Source organism: Fonsecaea erecta, assembly GCF_001651985.1.
Source record: "Fonsecaea erecta strain CBS 125763 chromosome Unknown Scaff2, whole genome shotgun sequence".
Lineage (NCBI taxonomy): Eukaryota > Fungi > Ascomycota > Eurotiomycetes > Chaetothyriales > Herpotrichiellaceae > Fonsecaea > Fonsecaea erecta.
Window position 1 is genome coordinate 1,182,170 of NW_017387245.1, and position 24,607 is coordinate 1,206,776.

Genomic DNA, 24,607 nt, shown 5'->3' on the forward strand with positions numbered 1-24,607 from the left:
AATCGTTTGTTTGGGAGGCTGTGTTCGAGACTTATGCGCCGTCGCCGTCTCTTCAGCTGCGGCTGACTTGGGATCTCCAGAGCCACTGATCTAATTATTTCACCTGATCACGTGGCGTCTCGGTGGAGCAATATTCCTGCCACCCTCATGCGTAGGCAACTTCCGAAGTTCGAACTTTTGCTTGTCTAGCAAATACTTCCATTCGGAGTATTCTATCCTCGTCTACCCTACCGTAGATGACGAAATACCGAAAACTTGGCAGATGAATCACCATAAGCGTAAAGCTAGAATGACCGACACCCAGCACTATTGCTTGGGTGAGAAGAAGATCTTGACCAGCCATCCTATGTAGGTTGCCGCCCCTGGCCGCTCCTGGCCCGGGATCGGGATCTGATGAGGCTTCGGATGGCGATCGAGCAGCCTGGTGATGCCACAAAGGCTGACGATGTTAATTCATACCATTGAAGACCAAGGACCAGAATCGTCTTGACAGTAGACTTAGATATAGAACCCTATGCTGCTTTACTTTGTGCAGGATGCCTCCGGCCGGTGTTTTGGGATTGCCTGGGAAAGACTCCAGACGAATCTGCTTTATTCTGGCTTCCACTGGACTTGGTACCAAGTACTCGGCACCTTCGTAGTGGTTTCTCGTTCAACGCAGACGCTTCTATTCTGGGTGAGAATACCGGTGGAGACCAGTAAGCGAACAAGGCTTGGCAGATAGGTCACGTGCAATCTTCTCTGACCTTCAGACACCGATTTGCTTGCGTTTTACCAGCAGTGCCTACCATCACTTGTTTCATTCCCGACCTCAAATGATTATGCTTTAATCACTGAGAGAGCAAGGACAATCCGTCCTGCGGATCCATCCATTCGCTGAGCTATCTCAGAAACCGTCACCATGGTGAGCCATCAGACCTCCTCCTCCCTGGCCAGATTGCTGATCCTCTCCGTCAAGGCTGCTACTACAGCCCACTACTTCGAGCGACAGGTGGCCGACGCCCAGATATCCAAGTCGTACGTCTTCTTCCAATCGATGATGCATTTTCTCCTATAGGATGTATTTTTGACAAAATGGGAATCTCTCTGAAACACCTTGAAGAGACTGCAAATATTTTGCTTTCTGAAAAATTGCTGAGTTTTGATATATGGGTGCACAGATATACTGGGGTGATATTCGCTGACCACGGTCATTTTGCAGAGATGTCAACAACTTGATCATGGACTATCTGATCACCGAAGGCTACCCATCAGCAGCGGAAAAATTTGCGGCGGAAGCCAATATCCAGCCTAAGGCTGATTTCAGTGACATTCAAGAAAGGGTGCAAATTCGAGAATCGATACACCGTGGCGATCTGCAAGCAGCCATCGAGCTTATAAACGATCTCAACCCAGAAGTGAGTCTTGTCCCAACCTTCCTGCACCCAGTTTTCATGATTATATTTGTTTTCATGCACCACTCATAGCTTTCGGGCAAAGATGAGAGCAAAAACACCTTCAGTCCTCAGTATGATTTATCAGATACCTCCTCACATCCTGTACACACGACTGCATCTATCTCCATTCTAATCTGTTCGAACCAGCTATTGGATAGAGATAAAAGACTACACTTCTCTCTTCTCCGGCTTCAACTGGTCGAGTTAATTCGCCAAAGTTTCACGTCCTCAGACTCAAGCTTGGTGGGCAAAGCTATAGAATTCGCTCAAAACAACCTTGCGCCCTACGCTCCCTTAGATGCACAATATAAGGCCGACCTAGAAAGGGCTATGGCACTCCTGATCGTCCCCAAGGAATCATGGACTCAGGCAGCGGCATCGGGTTCGTCTGGCCCAGCGGCTTCACAGATTCAAAATGATTTCGGCGCTTTGGCAGAACTCGTCGATCCTTCGTTACGACAGAAGGTTGCAAAAGACGTCAATGAGGCAATTCTGCAGTCTCAAGAACAAAGAAGAGAAGCCAATATCAGATATCTTGTCAGAGCACGTGCATGGGCCGAACAACTCGCTCGCGAGAAGAAAATAGACCTGCCCAAAAATCTTACACTGGGTCTTGACGATGAAGGATCTTCCGCTCGTGGTCGGAACGGCCACAACGGTGACACCGAGATGACAGAAAATGGGTCTGAAGACAATGCCGCCAGTAGCGACGCAGATCTGTCCCGGTACACGAACATACCCTCTTGAACATCGCTCTCGAGAGTACAGCGACCGACATCTATACGAAGCCTCCGAAGTATTTCAAGAAGAAAACTGTCTCAGAGCTGCGTCATGAGAAACGATGACATTAAGAGCATCATACAACGGAAATCATCAAACTCGTGCCATCCACCCATGAGAGTCCAAAGCGCTGCCGGCTCAATCGATGTTGTATGTCTCCCAGCCCGGCAGAGCACCTCGAGCGCCATGCTAATATACAGTCACAGAGGCCGGCTCCACTACCAATTCCACGTCCGGCTACTAGCGGTAAAGACAGGCGGTTTCCAGTTGAGTCTGCTGGGATCAATCCGCCTGCTCCCTTTGACTTTCTCTTTCTCCCTCCGCTTTTCCTGCCACTCGAGCAGCTCGTCTCGCACGACGATGATCCACGCACCTTTGTGATAACGCAGGAGCTTCAGCACCTCGAGCTGTTCATGCACGTCCTTCTCAGTCATGGCTGTCAGACTCGCTATCTCGGCAATGCTCGTGGAATATTGTGACGATGGACCCGTGAAGCCTAGAGATGCGTGTGGATGAAGATGTTCCGAAGTTGGTGTATGGGAGGCTGATCCCGGCGGAGGCAGCCGTGCAGGATCAGAAAGAAGCTCGATCAGCACTTCTTTCCAATACTGCCTGTAACCCAACAGGCCTAGGTCCGAAAGAGGTTTCTCAGGGGACCCCAGCTTACCCTCTCGTTTGCTTAGCTCATAGGAAAAAGCAATAAGCAATCTCCCGAGACCTTGTCGCTGATACTGCGGCAAGGTCAGAATACAAGCGACGTTATAACCTTCCGCCGACTCCTTCTCCTTACTGAAATATCCGACAAGATGACAGCCGTATTCGTCCCGAGTGACCATGCAGTAAAATAAGAAGGGGTCGACGTCGTAGTACAGCGTCTTGTGATCCAAGAACAATTTGGACAGCAGGCACAGGTTTCTGCACCAAGTACGCTGCCGTCGACCATCGACCTCGAAAAAACTCACAAAGTCGTCGCGGTAGATCTCGTTGCCCGGCGGATGACGCAACTCGCACTTGGTGCGGTGTCTCTCGAATGCCTTCTTGGAGGAGAAGTAGGACAGGCAGAATTCATCGATATAGACCATGTCCACGTCACCGAATTCTTGGGGATAGGGAGAGAAGTACCACGGTTCGATAATGTGTTTGCCCATCTGAATCTTGTTCAGGTTGCGTACAAGATGCAATTGGGCATGATTTTGCACCATGGAGCCACCAGTGCGCAGCTTCTCGATTTCCTCCTCTGGCTCCATGATGGGAGCTACCTTCTCCTCGGTCTTGGTCACGTCGGGCATTTCCACGTCCACGCTGCTTCCTGCACCGTCTTCAATTCCGATCGCTGGCAAGGGAGTGCCTGCTTGGGTAATCGCGAGTGAGGCATCCCCGTCGGGCACGAGCCCTTCCTCGCGATTCTCCTTTCCACCTGCTTTGGAGGGCACGGGAAGCTTTCGGTCATTGCCTGCCTTGGAGCTGAGGAGATCAGGTGTCGCAGAACTGGCGCGGGAATCTGTCCTGGGACGACCGGCTTTAGTGGTGATGGATTTGGCCGCGGCAGCTTTTGACGGTGGCCCTTTCGTGGTTACGGTGGTCTTCTTCTTTTCGGGCTTCTCGGGGACGGGCCACTCGACCTCCTGAGAGAGATCGATGCGGTCGGCTGTGACCCATTCTGCGACCTATTAGCGGGTACCTCAAGGTGTGAACCTCAGCAATGCCTACCGTCCAGACGCTTGTTGAACTCGACATAATGTACGCTGCCGTAAGGTTAGTTTTGAGGCCGAGTAAATGCTTCAGACTCGGGGCAGGCATACTAGAAAGTCAGGGCACCATTTCTCTGTTTGATGGATAGAATTTCTGCTTTTCGAGGTTCTCCATTCTGTTTCCTGGTCAGTGGCACATTCTGTCCGCTGATATATCGAGGTCACGTGGTCATTTCGAGGGAGTTTGAAGGAAAAACTCACCTTTTCGACAAATGCCTTCACGCCAATCCTGTAAAACGAATTTCAGTATCACTTCCAGATCTGAAGGGAGTCAAATTCATCAACTCTGACCTTTCCGGGGACTTACTGCAATTGGGTGAGCGTCGCGAAGCCTTTCTCTACGGGCTCAGGCGTGCTGATAGAGTCCTGACTGCCATCTCCGCCGGCCATAGTGATCGTACGGATGGTGCGACAATTTGTATCGAAGGAAATGCGTGTTGATGATGGTTTGATGGTGTGAGGATGAGAAATATCTTATGGCGACTTCTTCGTAGGCGGCTGTAGGTGAAGTTCGGGGGACAATCTTGGAGCCGATTCTTGGCTTGAATAGGCGGCAGCGCCTTGGATTTTGCCGCCTGGAGGGGGCACTTGCCGTCCAACTGCGCAGAGGTAACCCCGAAGGCACCCATTAGGTCACTACGTACAACACCTGGGGACTAAAATCCAGGTAGGATCCCAGTTTTTTTTAGGACTGGATAAGTAGCTTCAAGGGCTACGAGCCTTACACTTGACGGTTCCATGGACATCAGATACATAAAATCCTATCGTTCACCAGGGCACTCCCATTTGTGCCTTTGACATTGTTCATCCTGTGTCGTACAATCATACTAGGTCCTCTGGGATCCTAGACTGCTCTTTTGCTTAATCTTCATCCATGGATTCCCAACCATCTTGTGCCCCTTCTCCAGCCTCGTCTTCCTCATCTTCGCTCTCGTGGTCACTCAGGCTGGCGCCGACTAATCTCTCTTTCCCATCCGTCTCCGGCAACTGGACTCTGCCTGCGAATACTTTTCTCACGCTCGGGTTGGTGCTGATGTCCCATACTTGCAACCGCCCCTTGCTTCCCGCCACTGACAGCCGGAAGGCAACCTCTGGATCTGGGGCAAACTGGGCCGAGAATATCCGGCCAACCTCAAGGTTCCTCGAAATGACCATGGCGGGTTTATTGTGCTCGACGTTCCATATCTTGACCCTTTTGTCCTCTGACCCTGTAACCAGAAGACCCGGTACCGACGGACTGATATCGAATGCACTGACCGGCCCATCGTGGGCCTGCAACGTCCATACAGGCTTGCTCGGCTCGTCGTGAGAGGTGGGAATGCTCCGGGCATCAAAGTAATGGACGGTGCCGGCTTCCGTGGTGACGAAGAAGAAATTGGGATCATGGACATCCCATCTCACTTTCTCAACGTCTGCCTCGACAACCCATTTCGGTGCTACTGCATCAGGGGCTCGCATATCCGTGGCGATGACGGTCCGATCGTAGCTCCCGCTCAAGAGGATAGTTGACTCGGTCGGATGCCAATCCAAGGCGCAAACTTTGCCGCTGTGCATGGTGTATGATTTTGCGCACTTGCCAGTCTTCAAGTCCCACAATTTCACCGTCTTGTCTGCCGACGCTGAGGCAAGCAGATTCCGGTGGTGTCGATTTGCAGCCAAGGCCAGAACTGCATCGACGTGGTAGTTATCGTTGGCCCTCGCCTTCTTTTTCTTCTTTTTCGATTTCTTCTTGGGTTTTGAGCTTTCTCCGTTCTGCTCTGGCTCATCTGGGTGCTCTTGTGGCTCTTGACCTAGAATGGCATTAGGATACATACTATCGACAACATCCAAATCCCAAATCTCTATCTCCGGGTTCATAGTCCCGATCGCCACAAAGTTTCCATCTGACCTCGACTCAGCGTCTTTACCGACTGGGACGTTGATCCACTCAACACACAGGGGAACAGCAGGCAGCATAATATCATGATGGACATAGAGGTTGTCAGCTTCATCTTCATACACGAAGACTTCGAGTTGGGCAACCTCGTCTTCCACCTTGGCCGCCAGTATCAGATTATCCGAAGGCAATATCTGCAGCTCTTCTCTTTCGTCTTCGGACTCTTCTTCCCCTTCCGGCAATACAATATAGGGATCCTCCTCATGTGGTGCATGGTAGGCTAATGAGCCGACGTTGCCAAACATGGAGAATTTCTGGCCCTCCTCGTCCACAGGGTCCTTGTCATAGTCGTCAAGGTTGTATTCTTTCAGGTCATCGGTGTCGGCCGCAGGTTGTGCAGCCGTGTCTGTGGCTTCTTCGGTGGGCACTCCGGCATCGGAATCATCGTCCTCTGATACATCTCGCGTTTTGGAATTTTGCGTCTAGGAGATCCTGCTGTGCATCTTCCAGTTGTAGACGTGCTAGTTTGGAGATTCGGCTCAGTTCTGCTTCGTCGACTTTGTATTTGGTAGGAAATTGAGCGGCAACTCCTCTCCTCACCCATGTGGTCGCCAGGGTCATCGACATGGTGCAGCCCGTTTGTCGGTCCGTAAAGCGACTTGCGTTGGCTCTAGAGGTTGTATTCTGCAATATAATTTTTTGGGCCGCATGCAGAAAAAGAGCGGCAGAATCCACGAACTTTTGGGCGGTGAAGCTAGTCTCTTCCTGCGAGGCTGCGTTCTGCAGCTTGGCGAGATCTGGATTCAGTTGCGGAACATCACCCCATGATCCTTTTGCTCTTCTAGCTGCAACTTGACTGAGACTCGCTTTGGTCGTCGCAAGGCAGATGTGGGCGTGGCTCGAACCGCATGATCAATACTGGAGACGAGTCTCTACCAAAATGCATTCTCATCTGCATACAAAAGATAACATTGGTACGTCTCAGTTTGAGCTGACTTCGAGTCGCATGATCCTTCTTTGAGCTGTGGCGATCGCTGTCACAGCAGTCTCCCTTGCTACTCCTTCTTGCACCGTACCATATGTCTTTTACAGTCCAACGTCGTAAGACCTTGAGAGGTATCCTGACTGTCTGCAGGGTGCGAGGAGATCATGAACGCCCTTGACGAGTGCCACGCCCGTGGCTTCCTCTACAAGGCCATCGGTGGCTGCAACGACATCAAACGAGAGGTGAACAAATGTCTGTCAGGGGAACGGACGAAGAAGAGTCGGAAGAACCGAGAGACCGCCCTCGAGCGACGGGCGAGGATAGAAGCTGTCTGGGCCAAGTTCGACGAGGGCGACTACTCAGCACTGGAACAATTCACGAAACCGAAATAAGTCGACTGGGATGTCGGCCTATTGTTCGCATTCTGGGCGATTGTAAAAGGGGACATGCTACGGCGTTCGTCTTGTCAAACTCGAAAAAGGTTGCTCTGTGATATTACACGCATTTGAGGTGCATGGTGGATATTTCTCTCTACTCCTTGCATCATATCCCAGCTCACTCTGCTTAATTGCAACGTTTATCAACAAGGCCCTTTACCCGATCAACGCCTAACAGACTTGTTTATTCCAATTGGCATCACCGTCGAGGATGCTCACTGTGTGGATGATCGCTCCCTTACTTCGACTCCAACTCGTTCTTCTGATCTCAAATGCAATCGACTGCGAGTGGTCAGGAGATTTCGGGACTATACTTCGCTTCCACCTTTCTTTCTATAGGGAAATCCGCATCCCATCGGAGTCGACTATCTTTCCAAGGGTCCGACGCACTGGATCGAGACGCCCGGCTAGAAGTAAATGTGAGGATCATGTTTGATGTGGTACCCTTTCTAGATGGCGGGATCCAGTCTCCCTGTCGCGCTCCTGTGGGTTGCGACAATCGGATCATCTGAGCACATCTACCTACTCATTCGCACTGCTGTACTCTTGAAAGATATATGCCATTGAGGGCATCGTAAACCCCAGTGGCGCAGCGGAGGGTACCTCTCCTCGCTCACGTGATCCCAAGGTGAAATGGTGAGACTGCGGACTCCACAATGCGGTATCCGTGCAATGTCTTGACATTGACTCCGTACACCGAACAAAGCGATGTGCCTGCACCTACTCTTGAATGCTTGAACTTCTGGCACATCGACACTCTCTGTATATACATGCTAGCAATCCCCGTCTATACTAGCTCAGTTTGACTCGCATCTCACACGTCCTTTGTTCCTCCTCGAAAATAGTCTAAATCGAGTCTCTCCCGCAGGTGGCTTCGAGACACATGTCTCAGGCTTACCGTTCCGCAAATGTGGCATTATGACGAGCGGAGAAGATAATAAGGAAGAAAATACCCTGAAACATTCGCCTGCGGAACAGCTGTCAGATGGGAAGCCCACCCTCCCAGCGGCTTCTGTCGAACCCGAGCTCGATGATTTCGGCTTGCCCAGAAGACCGGTGAAAGCAAACCGACCGGCGGAGTTGGACGAGAGTGATGATGACCACGACACATTCCATGATGCTGAAGCGTCTACGGATAAAGACGACGGAAGTGAGAGGGACGCCAAAGACGGTCCCTGCGAGCCACAGCACCCGGCGAAGGAACATGCGGAATTGGTTGACAAAACCAACAAACAACCGTCTCCAGAGGTTGCACCTACCACATCAGACGGGGGTCTCAAAGGCACGGAGATGAAGGAAAACCAAAAGGATCAGGTCATTGGCGAAGCACCCAATCTCGAGACCAAAGCCGCAGACACTGTTCCACCTTTAGACACGGCATTGAAGTCCGAGGCGAGGCAGGATGAGCCAACAGATGATAGTGCATTATCCCCAACAGCATCTCGGATATCTGGCACAACCATTCCGAAACGGAATTCACGATCTAATCCTGCAACAGCTTCCGAATGGTCCCACCAAAGACAAATTGCAACCGCAAATCGGTCGGATGACGAAGACGAGGAGGAGGAATGGCAGCCAATGCCGGCCATTGACGAGTTTGATATCTTTGATGATAATGGACATCTGGTAGCGAAAGGTCACAAAGAAAGCGAAGCCGATGCAAATCCCTACGTGGGCATTGGGGGCGCTGGGAAAGGGTACACAAGAGTACAGCTTGATGAAGATGCGCAATCTGCTACAAGTCTCGACGAAGACACAAACTATCTATTCCGGAATGGCCAGAAAACAGAGGACGTGGAAACCATGTTAGACCAGGACGATGAGCAGCGGGACCCTCTTACCCAGCTGCAGGCGACCAAAGATCTTCTTACAGAGGGCCAGCGGATCGCCTACGTCGGTGTGGTCCGGTTGACAATCCACAAAATGTTTTCAGCATTAGGCGACATGGAGAAAACAAAGGCCGTCCGGAAGGAATTGATCAGGGCTTTGGAGAGCATGGATATGTGGGGACAGAAGATGATGGTTCGCCTATATACCCACATGGACATCAACCAGGCCGAGCAGATTATGATTGAACAACTTGCCGAGCACGGGGTGCAGCCCTCTGACCTCGTCGCTCCCCTCATGCTGAATGCGAAGGTAAAGAATCCGTTGGCGGATGAGACAGCGACCGAAACGTCCGGGCCCGACGCCCCGCGGAACCGAGATTCAACAACTTCTGTATCCTCGAAAGTGGATGATGGCCCTTCGAAAGAGGTCAAGGAGGGCGAAGAAGTTCCCGAAGTCCACGACGTGGAAGACATGCCTCACACCAAGGAGATTGAGCTGGATCTGCGGTGGACCGTCCTATGTGACTTGTTCCTGGTGCTGATCTCGGATGGTCAGTATGACTCTCGATCGAGACGACTACTTGAACGAGTCGGTTCGACAATGGACATTAGCTGGACTCAGATATGTCGATTTGAAAAGAGGGTTATCGACGCCCTAGAAATGCAAGATGAAGAAGCCAGGGAGAACTGGGACGAATCCGAACATATGGAGAAACGCCGTAAACGCGCCCTTAAAAAGAAATACATGGTCATGGGTCTTGCGACGGTTGGTGGCGGTCTTGTCATTGGCTTGTCGGCCGGCCTCCTTGCACCCTTCATTGGCGCGGGTCTGGCTGCTGGTTTCACAACAATTGGTGTCACCGGTACCGCAGGGTTTTTGGGAGGAGTGGGTGGAGCTGCTCTGATCACTTCTGCTGCCACAGCCGCCGGTGGGACGATTGCCGTTCGAGCTGCAGATCGACGCACAGGCAGCGTGAAGACGTTTGAATATCGACCGCTGCACAACAATAAGAGGCTGAACCTCATCTTGACGATCTCGGGCTGGATGACGGGCAAGGTGGACGATGTCCGCTTGCCTTACAGCACCGTTGATCCCATCATGGGCGACATCTACTCCCTGCTTTGGGAACCAGAAATGCTTCAGTCGATGGGTGACACTATCAATATCCTCGCCACCGAAGCGCTGACCCAAACTGTTCAGCAAGTCCTTGGAAGCACGATATTAATCACTCTCATGGCGTCAATACAGCTGCCGATTGTGCTTTCCAAACTAGCTTACCTCATCGACAATCCATGGAGTGTGTCACTCGACCGAGCGACAGCTGCCGGTCTTATCTTGGCCGACTCGTTGATTGACAGACACCTTGGACAGAGACCAATCACTCTGCTAGGCTTCTCCCTCGGCTCCAGGGTCATCTTCTCGTGCCTGAAAGAGTTGTCAAACCGTGGAGCATACGGCTTGGTCCAGAATGTTTATATGTTCGGCTCACCTGTGGTTGTCAGCAAGGACGACTACTTGCGAGCTCGGTCCGTGGTTTCGGGGAGGTTTCTGAACGGGTATGCCTCCAACGACTGGATTCTCGGATACTTATTTCGGATGACGTCCGGTGGTATCATGCGGGTGGCTGGGCTCGCACCCGTCGAAGGCATTCCAGGCGTGGAAAACGTCAACGTTAGCACATGGGTTAAGGGCCACATGGCTTACCGTGCCGCCATGCCGCGACTGTTGAGAGAAGTTGGGTGGGAAGTTGAAAGCGACGAATTCACTGAGATCGAAGATCCGGATCCTGAAAACCACGCGCAACGACAGCGAGAACTTATTTTGGAAATCGATGCGGCTAGAAGGAAAGCCGAAGAGAAACCCGACAAGAAACGGTTCGGCATTTTCAAGCGAGGCAAACTCGCCGAGAAGAAGGGATGGGAGCGATATAATCCAAACGACGCCAACCACAAGCGGAACGCCAGTACCAGTGCAGAACCCAGTGTTAACGGTGATGCCAACGTTTTGTTTGACGTTGATGCAATTCGAAGGGAATTGGCAGGCGAAATGATCGAAGTCAGAGAGTTGGACAGCACCCTGCCTCCAATGCAAATAATGTCAGTCAAGGACGGGGAAAAGCACGTCGAATATCTACGACTTCCACCCGGGATGAAGCCCGAGGAGCTGGAGAGATTGAATCTCCCGCCGCGCCCTGACGAGATTGATGTGTCTTTCGCCCCTATACAACAACCTACCCCAATCCGGCCTGCAAGATCGTCATCTTTGAGGCCCGCCTCTATAGCAAGCCCTCAACTGTCTCCACGTGTCAGCCCTCAAAGATCTCCCCAACGATCTCCGGAACCAAGCAGGCGGTTATCCTACGCCCCTTCGGAGCCAATGGGGTCAGCAAGCACGCTGCCAGTTCTCCGAGCAACGCCTTCTGCATCCCCCAGACCGGAAAGTTACCATGCACCACTTGTGGATCCCGTCCGACCGGAATTCAAACCACATACGACAGAGCCCTCCGTCCCGAGCTGGGGGCGGCCCTCGCCAGCATACGACGATGCAGTCGCCCCTCCAGTGCCGAGGCTCGATTTGGAACGCAACGCCTGGGCTGATGATGAGGATGAATTTGGACAGGGTCGTGGCGAGATAAGTATGACCTTTGAATGAAGATCCAACAGACTTCGACCACCTCGCAGTCAAGGAACGGCTTTTGTTGTACAGCGTGGCGCTGGGGAAGACAGGGGTACCGGATGCTTTGGTTCACATATCCCCAGGTATAGGACCCAGGGAAGGGAGCAACAGCACGCATTGTATTGATGCAGCACCTATCTGGCTTTTGGCAGAATGCTCATATGTTAACTTCTCTCTCTCTCTCTCTCTCTCTCTTCTCCCTTTCACACTCCGAAGATGTCCCACGCACATCTGCCCACTCTCCCTTGCGGCCGATCTCTTTGTTCCCTTTGTTTGAGACGAAACACATCAAAGCACCGCCTCACGCTGCCACGTGTTGGACCCATTGTCATCTGTTGAGTCTTTGTGTGCAGGTAAGACATTGCCAATTGGTCCATTGTTTCCTATGAGGAGAAGCAGGAAACATGAATGAGCTCTCCCCTGCCATCAACAGCCTTGCCGTGTTCTCTGGTACACAATGGTATTATAAGAGCACATTCCTGCCTCGGCCCTGTTCTGTCTTCCAACGAATATACTCATCACGCTCCCTGCTCATGCTGATTACGGCGAAATTCCCAACTCAATCAATGTTCCAAACGGGACACAGCATGGCTGCTCAAGCATATTGGAGGCACCTCTGGGCCGTGGCACTAGACAAGAATTTCCTCTTTGTGTTCCTGTTCGTGTTTAGGTACCTGAGGTTTGTTGTCCACCTGGTAAGTTTCTTCTTCCTCTATCGCCCGTCCCCGGCTCCACGATCTCCCTCGCTAACAGCAAGAGACTGCACGGTGATTATCCCAACTTGCGATCCGAAGGACCGAGCCTTTCTGCGATGCGTCGAGTCCGTCGCGAGGGCGTCGCCTTCAGTCATCCACATTGTGGCCGTGGGCAAGGAGCAGGAAAACCAGGTACGTTCCACCATCTTGCCGCACGTCGCTGACTTCCCCAGCGTTTGCTTCAAGGTCTCGTCTACCATCCAGGCAAACAAGCGCCAGCAGATCGCTGCCGCCTTACCCGCCGTCCGCACCTCCATCACGGTCCTCTGCGACGACCATGTGACATGGCCTTCGGCACACATGCTGCGGGCTGCCGTGGCCCCGTTTGAAGAAAATGAACGGGTCGGTGGCGTGGGCACCAACAAACGCGTGATCCGCCACGCAGACAAGGGCCTGTGGGCCGGGTTCTGGAACGTCATGGGCGCCCTGTACCTGGAGCGGCACAACTTTGAGCACACGGCCTCCAACGCGGTGGACGGCGGCGTCGCCGTGATCAGTGGCCGCACCTGTCTCTACCGCACACACATCCTCCAAGAACCCGCGCTGCTGGCCGGGTTCCTGAACGAGCGCTTCCTGTGGGGTCTCTGCGGGCCCTTGAACGCCGACGACGACAACTACCTGACGCGGGCGCTGGTCAAGCGCGGCTGGACTATCAAGTTCCAGAACACGCCCGAGGCCCTGATCCTGTGCGACGTCGGGGAGTTCCCCCGGTTCCTGCACCAGTGCCTGCGCTGGGCCCGCACCACGTTCCGCAGCAACATGTGCTCGCTGGTGACGGACCGCGCGGTGGTGTACCGGGCGCAGCCTTGGGGTGTGTACGCGTTGCAGCTCAGCCTGATGCTCAACTTTGCGCTGTTCTACGACGCCGCGCTGGTGTGGGCACTGGTGAGGAGCCAGGGGTGGGGGGCGGCGACGACGACCCTGAAGCTGAAGCTGCTGGTCGCCTGGATCTTGCTCTCCAAGCTGCCCAAGTTGGCACCGTATTTCCTCCGCCATCCCGCAGATCTCATCTATCTCCCTGGTTATTTCGTGTTTGCTTACGCCCACTCCCTCATCAAACTCTGGGCGCTGCTGACATTTTGGGACACTCGGTGGGCGGGACGCAATCTGGACGACATTGACCGCGCCGCTGCTGCTCAGGCTGAGGCTGGGACGGGGACGGGGACAGACACCGACGACGGTCGACATGAAGGTGAAGGTGAAGGTGAAAGAGCTGATGACGAGGACCTGGATTTCTTCCCTCCCGCCGGCAACAGTGAAGAGGAAGACGACCTTGACCTTGACGTTGGCCTTGCGCCCAGCTCCACCAGACCTCCCAGCAGCCGCCTCCACCACCGCCGTCGCCGGTGCAGTCCCGTGAAGACGCCCTGGGGCACGGTCGGATCGCAGAACCTGCACCAACTCCCTGCCAACATTCTGCAGACGCATCAGCTCAGAAGAAGCCCGGGCACCACCTCCACCACCAAGCGAACGAAGAGGGTCGGTGACAGTAACGGTGACTCTCTATAGATGGAGAGAGAACGGCGTCGTGGAAAAAAGAGAGAGAGAAAGGGGAAAGGGGAGAAGGAGAAGAAGACAAAAGAAGAAGAGATAGATCCTACGAGAACAGACTCGGGTGCGAGGAATGTCATGAATCAATCGTCGCGTTGGCAGTAATACAAGTTGAATTTTAGCCGAGCATTTTTGTTTTTTTCCAACGCCACACATCTGCGTCGACAATCTACACGTATCGGACTCACTCTGACGACCACAAAGATTCTCGGAACAGTCCAGGAATATCCAGTCTCGAGCAGCTGCCGCCGGCGCCGCTCGCTGAGAATGTTCCATTGTCTTCGCATTAATTGTATCCGATAAGATGATGCCAGAAACCCCCTTTATTTTAACCCACCATCGACGCCCAGCAGAACGCCACGGTGAAGGGTTGAGGGTCTTCACGTCGACGTCGACATCGACCTCCTAACCCCCATACCGGTTTAACCAATAGAACGCCGGACTGTTTGGGATTGTTACATAGCCTTCGTTCGTGTGATATCAAGTCGTCACCGGGTCGAGATCGCCGCGATCCATTTCTGTTCGTCCTTCCTGTTGAAGCCGTCAGATTCAAATCCTCCACGAGCAAATATAACAAAGGGATGGTGACAATGCCGCCAGTGAACAAACAAACCTGTCGAAATGTAACAACATGCCCAGCACTGGGATCAACTGCCTTTGGTGCCCCTTGTCCTTCTGCTCGAGGAACTGGAGGAGCACGTTCTTCAGGTATACATAATCAACCGTTCCTTGACTGAGACCGGTTGGTGCTCCTGCCGTCGTACTGGGGGTTTCGCTGCGACTGGTCGTCGTGGAGAGAGGTCGCTCTTTCGGCGCTGGTGACCTTGCATTGGTAGAATCGATAGACGTCCTGGAACTCGGCGCATTGGAATCCACCCGACCAAGGTTAGGTCTGCCCGGTATTCTCGAGTTGGCTTGAGCGGCCTTCAGTTCCTCGGTGAGATTCTTGTTCGCTTTGGTCAATTTCTCGACCCTCTCTTTGGCTTCGTCACCGATCCTCCGCAACTCGGCCTTCTGCACATCAAGTTCCCTCACCTGACGTTCGCTGTCATCCAACGCCTCCCTCAACCCAGTCATGGCGGCTTTCACCTCCTCGACTTCCTTCGCCGCCCGTGTCGCACTCTGTTCCAGCTCTTCTCTCCTCCTCTTCCACTCCTTCAGCCTATTCTCCAGCTCTTCCTTTTCATCTTCCAAAATCTTGAGCGATCGTTGTGCATCGCGGGCCTTGCTCCTCGCCTCTTCCACCTCGCGCATCATGCGTCGCTGGCTGACGCTCGCCTCATCCTCTACCCTGTCTCTTTCTTCGATAGCCGCGTCCATGCGTTCCTTCATCTCTCGAATCCGGGATTCGGTGCCTGCCGAGGATTGATCCAGCAGCATGCGCATGGTCTGCCCCTCACGCGTGCGTTCTGAGAGCATTCTCTGTGTTTCATTCAGCTCCTCTTCGAGACTCTCGGCGCGTGTATTGGCTTCGCGGGCTTGCAGATTGAGTTCATGGGTCTGGTCACGGAGAGATTGGACGAGGGCTTGTGCTGAGGTGTGGAGGGCTGTTTTGAGGGAAATTTCGTCTTTCAGTTCGGAAATTTGACGGGCCTGAACTGATACTTGCTCCTCAAGCTCGGATAACTTCGTTTTCAGTGTGGTCGATTCTTCCTTTGCTTTGACAAGGTCTTTGGCCAGTTGGTCTGACTGTGACTTAGCTTTTTCATGGCGGCTCTCCGTGATTTGGAGATCAGACTGTGCTCGGTCGAGATCCCTTTCTACCCGGGTCCTCGCACTGATCTCCTGCTCGATCTTTTGTTGGAGTTCTTTGATTTCATTGTCCTTGTCGCCGAGTCTCTTGCTCAGTCCCTTGAGCTCAGCTTTGATATCTTCGTGTCGTGCTTCGAGCCTGTTAAACTCGCCAGTCTTGTTCTTGAGGTCCTCCTTTGCACCTTTGAGCTCTGCAACCTCATTGCGGAGATTTCTGAGCTCAGGTTGTGATTTTGCGAGCAGTTCCTTGAGATCAGTGATGTCCTTGAACCGGCCAGCTGCGAGTTGCTCAGAGGCAGAAAGATCGTTCTCCAGTTTGGAACATCGGACTTTGAGTTCGTCGTATTGCTGGAGTATTTCCTGGTGTGCCTTCTCCTTGTCAGCACCACCCGCGATAGCTGCTCGAGCTTCCAGCAGCTCCTTTTCAAGTTTGTCCACGGCATCTTGGAGATTGGTCTTCTGCTCTTGGGCATTCTTCAACGCATCACGAGCTTCGACGTGTTCTTCACCTTGATGTAGGAGGTCGTCTCGTAATGTTTCAATCTCTTCTTGCAGCTCTTCCTGATCTTTCAATTGGTTGGAGAGACGCTGAATAGCATCTACTTTGGACGCTAGCTCTGCCTTGAGCTCTGAGATCTCTTGTTCGAGCTTGGAAACATCAGCCGCGGGTAGTTTGTCTGATACGCTAGCATCAACATCGTCCACTTCAGCCAAATTTTCAGACACTTTGACTGGTGTGACAGTTTCTGCTGCATCATCTGTAGCGGCCTGCGGCTGGCCTTTGCCCTTCTTCTTTTTCTTGTTCTTCTTCTTGGATGCCCCGGTGCCCGCTTCTGACGGTGCTGGTGACGCCGTCGCTGCTTCTGCAACGGCCTTGTTTGAGGAAGCCTTTTGCAGGCCGAAGTTTTCCGACAGGTACTGCACCACATCGTCGCGGGTCTGCAGAGTGTCGAGCTTGGTTCTTGTCCCCTCGTCGAGAAAACCGAAGACTTTGGTGGAAGGTCGGTGTGAATACTCCTCTTTGGTAGCTTGGATCTCGGTCTTCAGCTCAGCAGCCGTGGTTTCGGCTTTTTCCAGTTGATTTCGTAGAGTATCCATAATTCCTTGCATCGTCGCGAGCTTCTTCTCGCTCGACTTCTCGTCTTGGCTCCTTACGGCTTCCTGCCTCTCCGCGGATTTGTACATTGCCAGAGTATCCTCCAGGTCCTTCACAATGGAGTCTTTTTGTGATAACTTCTCACTGAGCAATTCCGCATCCTTGGTTCTGGAGACGATTCGTTCTTCAAGCTCGGTGTTTGTCGATTCGAGCGTTCTGATCTGATTCTCTAGCGACTGTACCTGCGAGACCGCCTCAAGCCTTCTCGCCTGTAGCTCGTCAATCTCCTTCTGAAGCTCATCCGTCCGCGCAGTATTTGAGGCAGCCCTGGCCTCTAATTCGCTAATACGGTTTTGCAACTCGTTCTTCGTCCCGTCAAACTTGTCCTTTGCCTCACGGAGATTGTGTAGCTCTCGCGTCGCCGTCTCTAGGCTTTCCACCATGCCTTCGGTCGACTCGCGAGCAACCTTGAGATCTCCTTGTAGACTGGTGAGTTGCTTCTTCAACTCTTCGACCTCTGCTTGACTCTCGTGTAACTCACTTTCCATCTTGGACTGTTCGGATTCGAACGAGAAGAATTCCTCCGAGGTTTCTTTCGGCGGAGCCACCGCCTTGTGTCGGGGAGAGAACAATGAGAAGCTCGCGATCCGGGAAGAGGCACTCGTGGGAGATTTGGCAGTGTGTTCTGAGTCCGCCGCGTCCTTCAGAGACGCGTTGTCACCCGCTGCAGTGATATGCGGACTACCGGTCAAAAGGTTCTTCTCGTGCTCAGATGGTTGCTGTTGAGACAGTGTCTCGAGCTTGCTCTTCATGCTCGTTATTTCTTCTCGTAGTCCCTTTGACTCTTCCTCGGCGGCCTGGAATTTCTTCTTGTACTCGTCCCTGTCAGATGTTATCCGTTTCAACTCGTCCACAACCATGTCACTCTTGAGGTTGATCTGATTCAAGTACTCGACCAATGCGCCGGGGTCGTTGATGCTCGTCAGGGGAGTGTTCTCGCGCAGGGAGGCTTCAAAAGACTCGACGGCCTGGACCCGCGCATGGGCCGTTCTGTAAGCTTTCAGCAATTCGGCATATTTCGACTCCATCCGGTCCAATCTGCGCAGCTTCACCCGGACTTCCGTAGGGAGATCGTGAGGACGTAAGGGGTTCGTCGCGGTGCCATTGGCATCTGACATTTTGCCGTCAGCGGGTTCGGCGAGACTTTGTGTGTCCAATCCATCTTCGGAGGCTGGTATGTCTCTCTCCTTGACTTGCTCCTTCTCCTTGCCAGGTCCTTCAGGCTTCGGGGTGGCTGCCCTGCTTGGGACCGCGCTGTCATCGTCTCCGATCGCGAACTCCGGTTCGAACTCGGAGGGATCTGGCCCTTTGTCGGTCGAGGCATCGGGTTGTGTTTCTCTCAGGCGGGAGCCAGCCCGTTGGCGGCTGCCATTCTGAGCTTGAGGGCGCCGCTTCTGCGGAGTCCTGGCCACTTGGGCGCTGTTGGCAGCCTGACGTTGTCGCGCTTGCTCTTCTGCAATGTGGCTGTCTATGACGCCCTTGAGGCGCTGTGGGTGCGATCAGACTGATAGATTCTCGTCATACACCGGGCGGACATACCTGAAACATCTCCAGCTTTGCGGTGATGGCAAACACCGGGCATAGACTCTGACTTCGTCGACTGCAAATAGTCAATGCGGCCAGAGGCTCGGAACTCCGCAATCTGCAATCTGGTCGCCGTTGGCGGGTCGGCGAGAATTGTTGTGGAGAGAAGTTGGAGATGACAACTAATAAGTGTAAGTCCATGCGACGGGTCCAGAATTTCTATCCTTTATTATCTCACGCACACAACGATCCTCAAAATCTCGTCGTCACCTTTACATTAGATAACTACTTGGTCTCATGAGTGTCTCAATAAGTTGTCTCGTATATCGTGGCAGTCATATCACCACTGCCACCTGGTTTCTTATGCCAGGCTATCCTTCATTCCACCATCCTACCTGCGGGTCTTTTTATCCCACAAAGCGCTTTCTTTAATGCCTTAGTTCCAGCACGGTCAAAGGTCTAGCAAGAGTCTCAAAGCACGTCCTCCGAGGTGGAATGACCGCATGTCACAATGGGCAGTGACTTCCAACTTCCCGCCATGACCACAGCTCTCACAAAATTGCTGTAACTGATCCTGCTTCGTCGATGAGGTTTCGGTATCGTGTCAATATGGCGAAGAATGACCAGTATACACAGTCCGCAATTAAGCCGGAGCGCTTCCTTGAACCGTGTATCGAGAGGTATGCGGTGGGTAGGAAGGGTTTGACTTGGATGGCCTGACAAATGTTATGACTTGTGTGTTTCCGTCTCTTCCTAGAAGATAGAGGCCTCTTGATATATTGGCAACTGCCATTTCCGTCTCCGACTTCTTCGCCCTTGGTGAACCTAACTCACTTGAGGACAACATTCGCTCCTCTGGCCGCAAGATATTGATCTGGCGCACCCTGTGGCAGACTCCTCACCACGGCAAAGATCTCCTGATCGTAGTATCTCAGCTTTGTCTTGGGATCCGTGTACTTCGCCGGCAAGCCGGTAATGTCACAATAGTGCTTGTGGTTTGCAGGATGTAGACTCGGAGCGCTCTCGATGTTGGTGTAGGTGACAGCGGGCCCTCCCATCCCACTCACTCCCAGAAGTGCCATATTCGACGCTCTCTCCCTCTGCAAATTCCTTTCCAGAACCAGGGTGCTCAAGCTTTGAGTCGCCTGGGCCATGTTCAGAGGTTTGGAGGCCGCTGCGGAAGAGGGGGGATAGGCAGGCGTGGATGCGCCATCTGAATTCGCGCCCGTGGCGGGTAAGGGTGTCGATGCGCCGGAGTTGTTCTGGGTCGCAAGCACAGAAGCCTCCTTCCTTTGCGACTCCGATATGATCTGCTTGGTGTTCTTGTTCCGCCGCGTGCTGGGTTTCCAGTGCGGGTTGCGAAAGGGCTTGGGCGTGTAATAGATGTCCATCTGGTCGAGCAGTTGTTGGTGGGAATCGTCTTGAGGCTGCGGTGTGGAGGGAGGCATTTTGACTGAGAGAGACTGCAGAGCTGGTTACTGAAGAGAACGGTAGGAGATATATGCAGGGAGCAGTGTCCACCAAGACACAATAAAGACTGAGATGCGGGCAGGATCTTGGGGTTCTGGGGACGGGGAACAGGGATCGCGTGCCGCATACGAGACCACTGCAAAAATGGGCTGGGATTTTCCTGCTTTTTCTTCTCTTCATGTACAGATATTAACCGTGTCAAAACACGAGGAGAAGACACGGAGATCTTCATTCGTCAAATTAGGCCATCCTTGGGGATATAATATCGTTATTATTAGCTATGGACAAAAGATCAGGGTGTCCTCCTATCGCGCCGTCCATTTTCGCCAGAAGCTGAAGCCCACCACTGCAACAGTCGCACCTACACCAGTCCACGCCAGCATACCTCGCTGGATCTGTGTCTTGATGATTCTATCCGTTGCTTCGGCGTCGTTGACACGTGGAAATGGCGTGTTTGGCACGTCGCAGTCGAGGATTTTACACAAGGGTCCCCAGCCCTCCTTGATGTCGTAAAACCACAGACGCTCGGGTGGGACAACCCTTTTCACATATTCCATATGCTCCTGGTACTGTCCTGGGTGTGGGTGATTGTGTCCCGACCGATAAAACAGCTCTCCAAACCGGCCGTGTCTCAGCGCGTCCGAAAACGCCTTCCAATACCTCATGGTCGGCAACAGCGCGAGCAGGAACGCCAGGACTCTCTCATTCCTTTCTGCCTCAGTATCTGTCTTTGCCGCAATGGGTTCCATGCTCTTCCACCAGCCCTCCGGATCCCGTGTCGTGCAGATGACCTTGGCCTCCGGAAACAACTCGACCAGTTCCTGGGTGAAGAGGATCGGCGGCATATCTGTGACTGCGGTGTAACCTGACAAGAGGGCCTTGAGTTCTTGGAGAACTGTATTTCTGTCCAACTCGCTTTCGATGGGTGTGTGCTTGCTCAGACGAATCCAGGCACGTATGTGGTCTTCTCCTGCGCCCACCAGCTGACTTCCTCCATGGTATACCGGTCCACCGAGAAGTATCTCCATCGCCTGGCTGAAAGATGCTGTTCCGGTGCGGGACCTAGTCATTGGTAAGCATTGAAAAGCTATGTGAGGCCCTCCAAGGTGCAGAGAGGATGGTTTTCGAGAAAGACTTACATGCCGCAGCCTATCACCTGGAGCCTCACATTGGGGTCAGGCTTTGAGGCTTTTAGACCCATATCATATGCAGATGAACGAGTTAAGGGAGCAATTCCAATACGCTCTGACGGCGAAAGTCAAGTTCACCGTGTTGGAATGGTCCTCGATTGAGTCTCCAGAGGGCCATTGGAACGCGTCTACAAGCTTGCTGCATTTTGTAATATTTTGTAAGAAAAGCACTGAACCCACTGTTGGCAGCACAAATCGCTGACTGCACGAAACCACGCCCCGTCATCTGCCCTTGAATGGCCTTTCCCCATGCCTCGATTTCCTGTTTGTGTTACACGAGAACGCGACTATTGGTAAACTGGAAGCAAGAATTAGATTCCGATATGTCGATCCCGACATTAAGTAGTAATATAGCACATCCGAACCACAAGCAATATTTGAGTGGGGCAACAAATGGTGCCGGATTAATGCGGCGACGATGAGCCATGGCCATACGGCCACACAGCCACACAAACATCTATGTCGTCCTTGTCTCGGCCGATATAGAGGCACCTTGATGTAATTAGAAGAGATCCTGGCTAGTGTCTGCTGTGGTGGGTTGAAGAACACCTACCACCAGGTCATGGCGGTTCAGATGTATATTTCACTGAGAGGAACTGGACCCGTTCTTCTCAAACTCATCGTATATGTCTGATGTGCATATGTCTTGAGTCTTAACTCGTTTGGACTTTGATGGCTTCCGCGACAGCGTCTGCCAACGTCTCCATCACGCCCTCCGCCTCGATCAAATAATTGTCTCGCTTATCGTACAACGTGCCACCTTCGGCCCAGATCCGCTTCAGGGTGAAGATGGTGGCATAGGGCTTCTCGGCATCCCAAGCTTCCTTCTCAAGTTTCTTCAAAGTGTCAAGGCTCGTGTAGAACACCTTCCAGGGCTGTCCTCCTGTTTGCTTCTCAAATTCTTTGAGGATCTCCGAGTCGGTCGCTGTGAAGGAGTTGACTCGAAGTGCTTTGTTTCGACTTGCGTCAGGATGGAGGGCAGCAAGAGTCACAAGTTTGCCGACGCTAAAGAAAAATTGTTACCCAACTACTCTAAACAAGAAGGGGGACTGCTTACTCTTTCATTGTGGTGAAGCTGATCTTTTGATTCCCATCACCGAGCAACACGGCTTCTTTGTTCTTGACGTCGAATGTTCCGGCTTCCTTGACAACCGGGTTTTTGCCAAAATAGAGACCGGGTTCTCCATCCGCGTATGGGCCAACAACCACATAGGTATGGTCCAGACGGTCACAAGCCCGCAACGCTGCTCTCACCAGCAACTTCTTTTGGTGTGGTTTTTCGTGAGCCGAAGTTGGGTTGTGCTCGATATCAGTTCCATATTCGGACGGAAAGAACCTGTGAACCGAAGGACTGTCGTTGGCGAGGCGAACCAGCTCGATCTGATGTTCAATCACATTTCTGCCGACGCAAGAGATCACAGTGTCGATGCCTGCCGCACACAACGTTAGATCGTTGACGAGGACTCTATGGTGACCCTTACCTTGGTACGCCCTGACCACATCGTCTAATTTGTTTATATCGCCTACTATGATATCTACCCCTTGCTTTTGCAAGTCTTGTATCACGCCTGCCTTGGATTCGTAGGTACCTGGTGACGTGAATACAGCGATACGCTCGAATTTGGACTTGTTTCGGACGAGTTCACTCGTGATGCGGCTCCCGATAAGTCCAGTTGCCCCAAAGATCAGAAGCTTTTTGCAAGCTGGAGACGCTGCAGACGACATATTAGAGCAATTAAACTTCGACAGCTGTTTGTGACGTCTTCGAAAGCAGTTTGAATGCTTCAGCTCTTCCAACGTTTGAATTTATATGCGATCTCGGGCAATGGCGTTCCTTGAGACAGTTAGATCAGAGTGTTGGGGGCAATTCCGAACACCCCAATCTGGACAGCGTTTGGAGATCTGTTATAGGTGCCTGTATTTTCAGGGTGGAGAGCGGGGATTTGCGTAAACTCATATCCCTCTTTATTCAGCAGTGGTGACGGGGGCCTCGGCCTGATGAGGTCTTCGTATGGCGAAATAAGGAAAAGGGTCGGTGCATAGCGTACGCGGGCGCGTTGCGCGACACATGCAAGAGTTCGAAAGCGAGTCTCCGTGTGTCTTCTATGGTATAGAGCGAAGCTGGCGAGGCTGGGTACTCACGACGCCGACCAGGTGAGCCGGGTGTAGTTTGTAACTGAGTTGAATGTGGCGCTGCTTTAGTCAGAATCCCCCAGCATTCCTGGATGAGTCGTGCCGCTTGACTGCCGCTGGGAGCTCATCGCACCCCGCACTGCCATCGACCACAGGGCGGCGCCACCATTGCCCCGATACGGGTTCAAGTGCGGGCGCGTCGCCTGCGGTTCACCGCGTGTTATGGCGGAAGCGATCTGAACATTATGCCTGAGTGTTCTTCATTGGTGACATCGGTTACAGAATCAGCAAGATGGTGCGCTCTTCCCAAACCCTTCGGTGTCAACACATGCTAATATCATACCTCAGGAGAGCCCACACGAGCAGCAACAGAGCCTATTGCTCTCCAGGATCATAACGAACATTGTACGCTCTTCCATGTCTATTCCCATGGATCGAGATTGACGGCCGCGATCAGGAGAAATTGAATGAAGCGGTGATGATGATGAACAGGAATCTGCAGGTATACACATCCTAAAGAACAAATATGGAGGCTTGACATTAAGAAACGGACCACAGGATGTCAACGTTCAAAATATGAATGTTGAATTGGTTGCGCAGATGTTCAAGAATTATCAGTCAAACGTCCTATTTCATCTCGAAGGTGAGAAGCATTGCGACAGTATGGAGACCAGCTTGAAGTGACGCTTTTCCAGCGACGGACAATCTGAAGGGCCCAGTATGAGATGGGCGCCGATAGCAGGGCGCCACCATAAGGTGATACAAGGTCGATAACACGACAACAAGATGCGTCACGAGTGCCCAACCCGCTTAGTCACAGCATAGAGACACAATCGAAGACTCGAACAGTGCAGTTCAGAGGACGCCGGATGGAGCAGTCAACCATTCCTGTGTGGTTATAACTTGAGTGCATCAACGTCAAGATCGAAACCCGACGTGCCCGGCTCCGTCCAGGATATACGAGTGGAAGATGGCATCAGCGGATATCGAACAAGTACCAGGCACGATGAGCTGTTTGGGAGACACAGTTTCTTACAATTGGCCATAGTTCTATTGTAATCGACCCCTCATGTCCAAGTTAGTATATTCAGAGTTCGTTATGCTGTCTTTCCGTAAATTGTAACAGATGATCCATGAGGATCCATCGCCTTTGGATGTTTAGAAAGTCTATAGGTGTTCCGTTGCGCCAACAAATGTTCGCTTGCCAAACGCGGCTTCCCCTGCAGAATTTCTCCGCAGCGTGACGCGCTCTCCAACATGAATTTGATCCTTGCTGAACCTTGACTGCAGCAACCTCAGTCTAGT

General features: G+C 52.5%; 9 protein-coding genes across 9 annotated transcripts; 4 read left to right on the forward strand and 5 right to left on the reverse strand.

The window, feature by feature from the left end:
* Positions 1-901: 901 nt before the first annotated feature.
* On the forward strand, positions 902-2,183 carry AYL99_02190 (hypothetical protein; the record flags this gene model as incomplete). The annotated part of the gene is made up of 3 exons (XM_018833706.1): positions 902-1,017; positions 1,202-1,397; positions 1,584-2,183. 3 exons carry the CDS (start codon positions 902-904, stop codon positions 2,181-2,183), a joined length of 912 nt encoding a protein of 303 aa, XP_018696330.1.
* A 251-nt stretch (positions 2,184-2,434) lies between these two features.
* AYL99_02191 (histone acetyltransferase htatip) lies at positions 2,435-4,357 on the reverse strand (the record flags this gene model as incomplete). The annotated part of the gene is made up of 5 exons (XM_018833707.1): positions 2,435-3,876; positions 3,927-3,961; positions 4,019-4,083; positions 4,169-4,196; positions 4,275-4,357. The coding sequence occupies 5 exons, from the start codon at positions 4,355-4,357 to the stop codon at positions 2,435-2,437; spliced, it is 1,653 nt and encodes a 550-aa protein (XP_018696331.1).
* A 471-nt stretch (positions 4,358-4,828) lies between these two features.
* AYL99_02192 (hypothetical protein) lies at positions 4,829-6,470 on the reverse strand (the record flags this gene model as incomplete). The annotated part of the gene is made up of 2 exons (XM_018833708.1): positions 4,829-6,249; positions 6,302-6,470. 2 exons carry the CDS (start codon positions 6,468-6,470, stop codon positions 4,829-4,831), a joined length of 1,590 nt encoding a protein of 529 aa, XP_018696332.1.
* A 313-nt stretch (positions 6,471-6,783) lies between these two features.
* On the forward strand, positions 6,784-7,220 carry AYL99_02193 (hypothetical protein; the record flags this gene model as incomplete). Its single annotated transcript, XM_018833709.1, has 2 exons — positions 6,784-6,817; positions 6,979-7,220. 2 exons carry the CDS (start codon positions 6,784-6,786, stop codon positions 7,218-7,220), a joined length of 276 nt encoding a protein of 91 aa, XP_018696333.1.
* A 963-nt stretch (positions 7,221-8,183) lies between these two features.
* On the forward strand, positions 8,184-11,747 carry AYL99_02194 (hypothetical protein; the record flags this gene model as incomplete). The annotated part of the gene is made up of 1 exon (XM_018833710.1): positions 8,184-11,747. One exon carries the CDS (start codon positions 8,184-8,186, stop codon positions 11,745-11,747), a length of 3,564 nt encoding a protein of 1,187 aa, XP_018696334.1.
* Positions 11,748-12,358: 611 nt separating this feature from the next.
* AYL99_02195 (hypothetical protein) lies at positions 12,359-14,035 on the forward strand (the record flags this gene model as incomplete). Its single annotated transcript, XM_018833711.1, has 1 exon — positions 12,359-14,035. The coding sequence occupies one exon, from the start codon at positions 12,359-12,361 to the stop codon at positions 14,033-14,035; it is 1,677 nt and encodes a 558-aa protein (XP_018696335.1).
* Positions 14,036-14,565: 530 nt separating this feature from the next.
* Positions 14,566-19,957, reverse strand: AYL99_02196 (hypothetical protein; the record flags this gene model as incomplete). Its single annotated transcript, XM_018833712.1, has 4 exons — positions 14,566-14,608; positions 14,691-18,472; positions 18,525-18,585; positions 19,344-19,957. The coding sequence occupies 4 exons, from the start codon at positions 19,955-19,957 to the stop codon at positions 14,566-14,568; spliced, it is 4,500 nt and encodes a 1,499-aa protein (XP_018696336.1).
* A 327-nt stretch (positions 19,958-20,284) lies between these two features.
* AYL99_02197 (hypothetical protein) lies at positions 20,285-21,180 on the reverse strand (the record flags this gene model as incomplete). The annotated part of the gene is made up of 2 exons (XM_018833713.1): positions 20,285-21,041; positions 21,119-21,180. The coding sequence occupies 2 exons, from the start codon at positions 21,178-21,180 to the stop codon at positions 20,285-20,287; spliced, it is 819 nt and encodes a 272-aa protein (XP_018696337.1).
* A 642-nt stretch (positions 21,181-21,822) lies between these two features.
* On the reverse strand, positions 21,823-22,894 carry AYL99_02198 (hypothetical protein; the record flags this gene model as incomplete). Its single annotated transcript, XM_018833714.1, has 3 exons — positions 21,823-22,174; positions 22,227-22,599; positions 22,651-22,894. The coding sequence occupies 3 exons, from the start codon at positions 22,892-22,894 to the stop codon at positions 21,823-21,825; spliced, it is 969 nt and encodes a 322-aa protein (XP_018696338.1).
* Between the last annotated feature and the right edge of the window lie 1,713 nt (positions 22,895-24,607).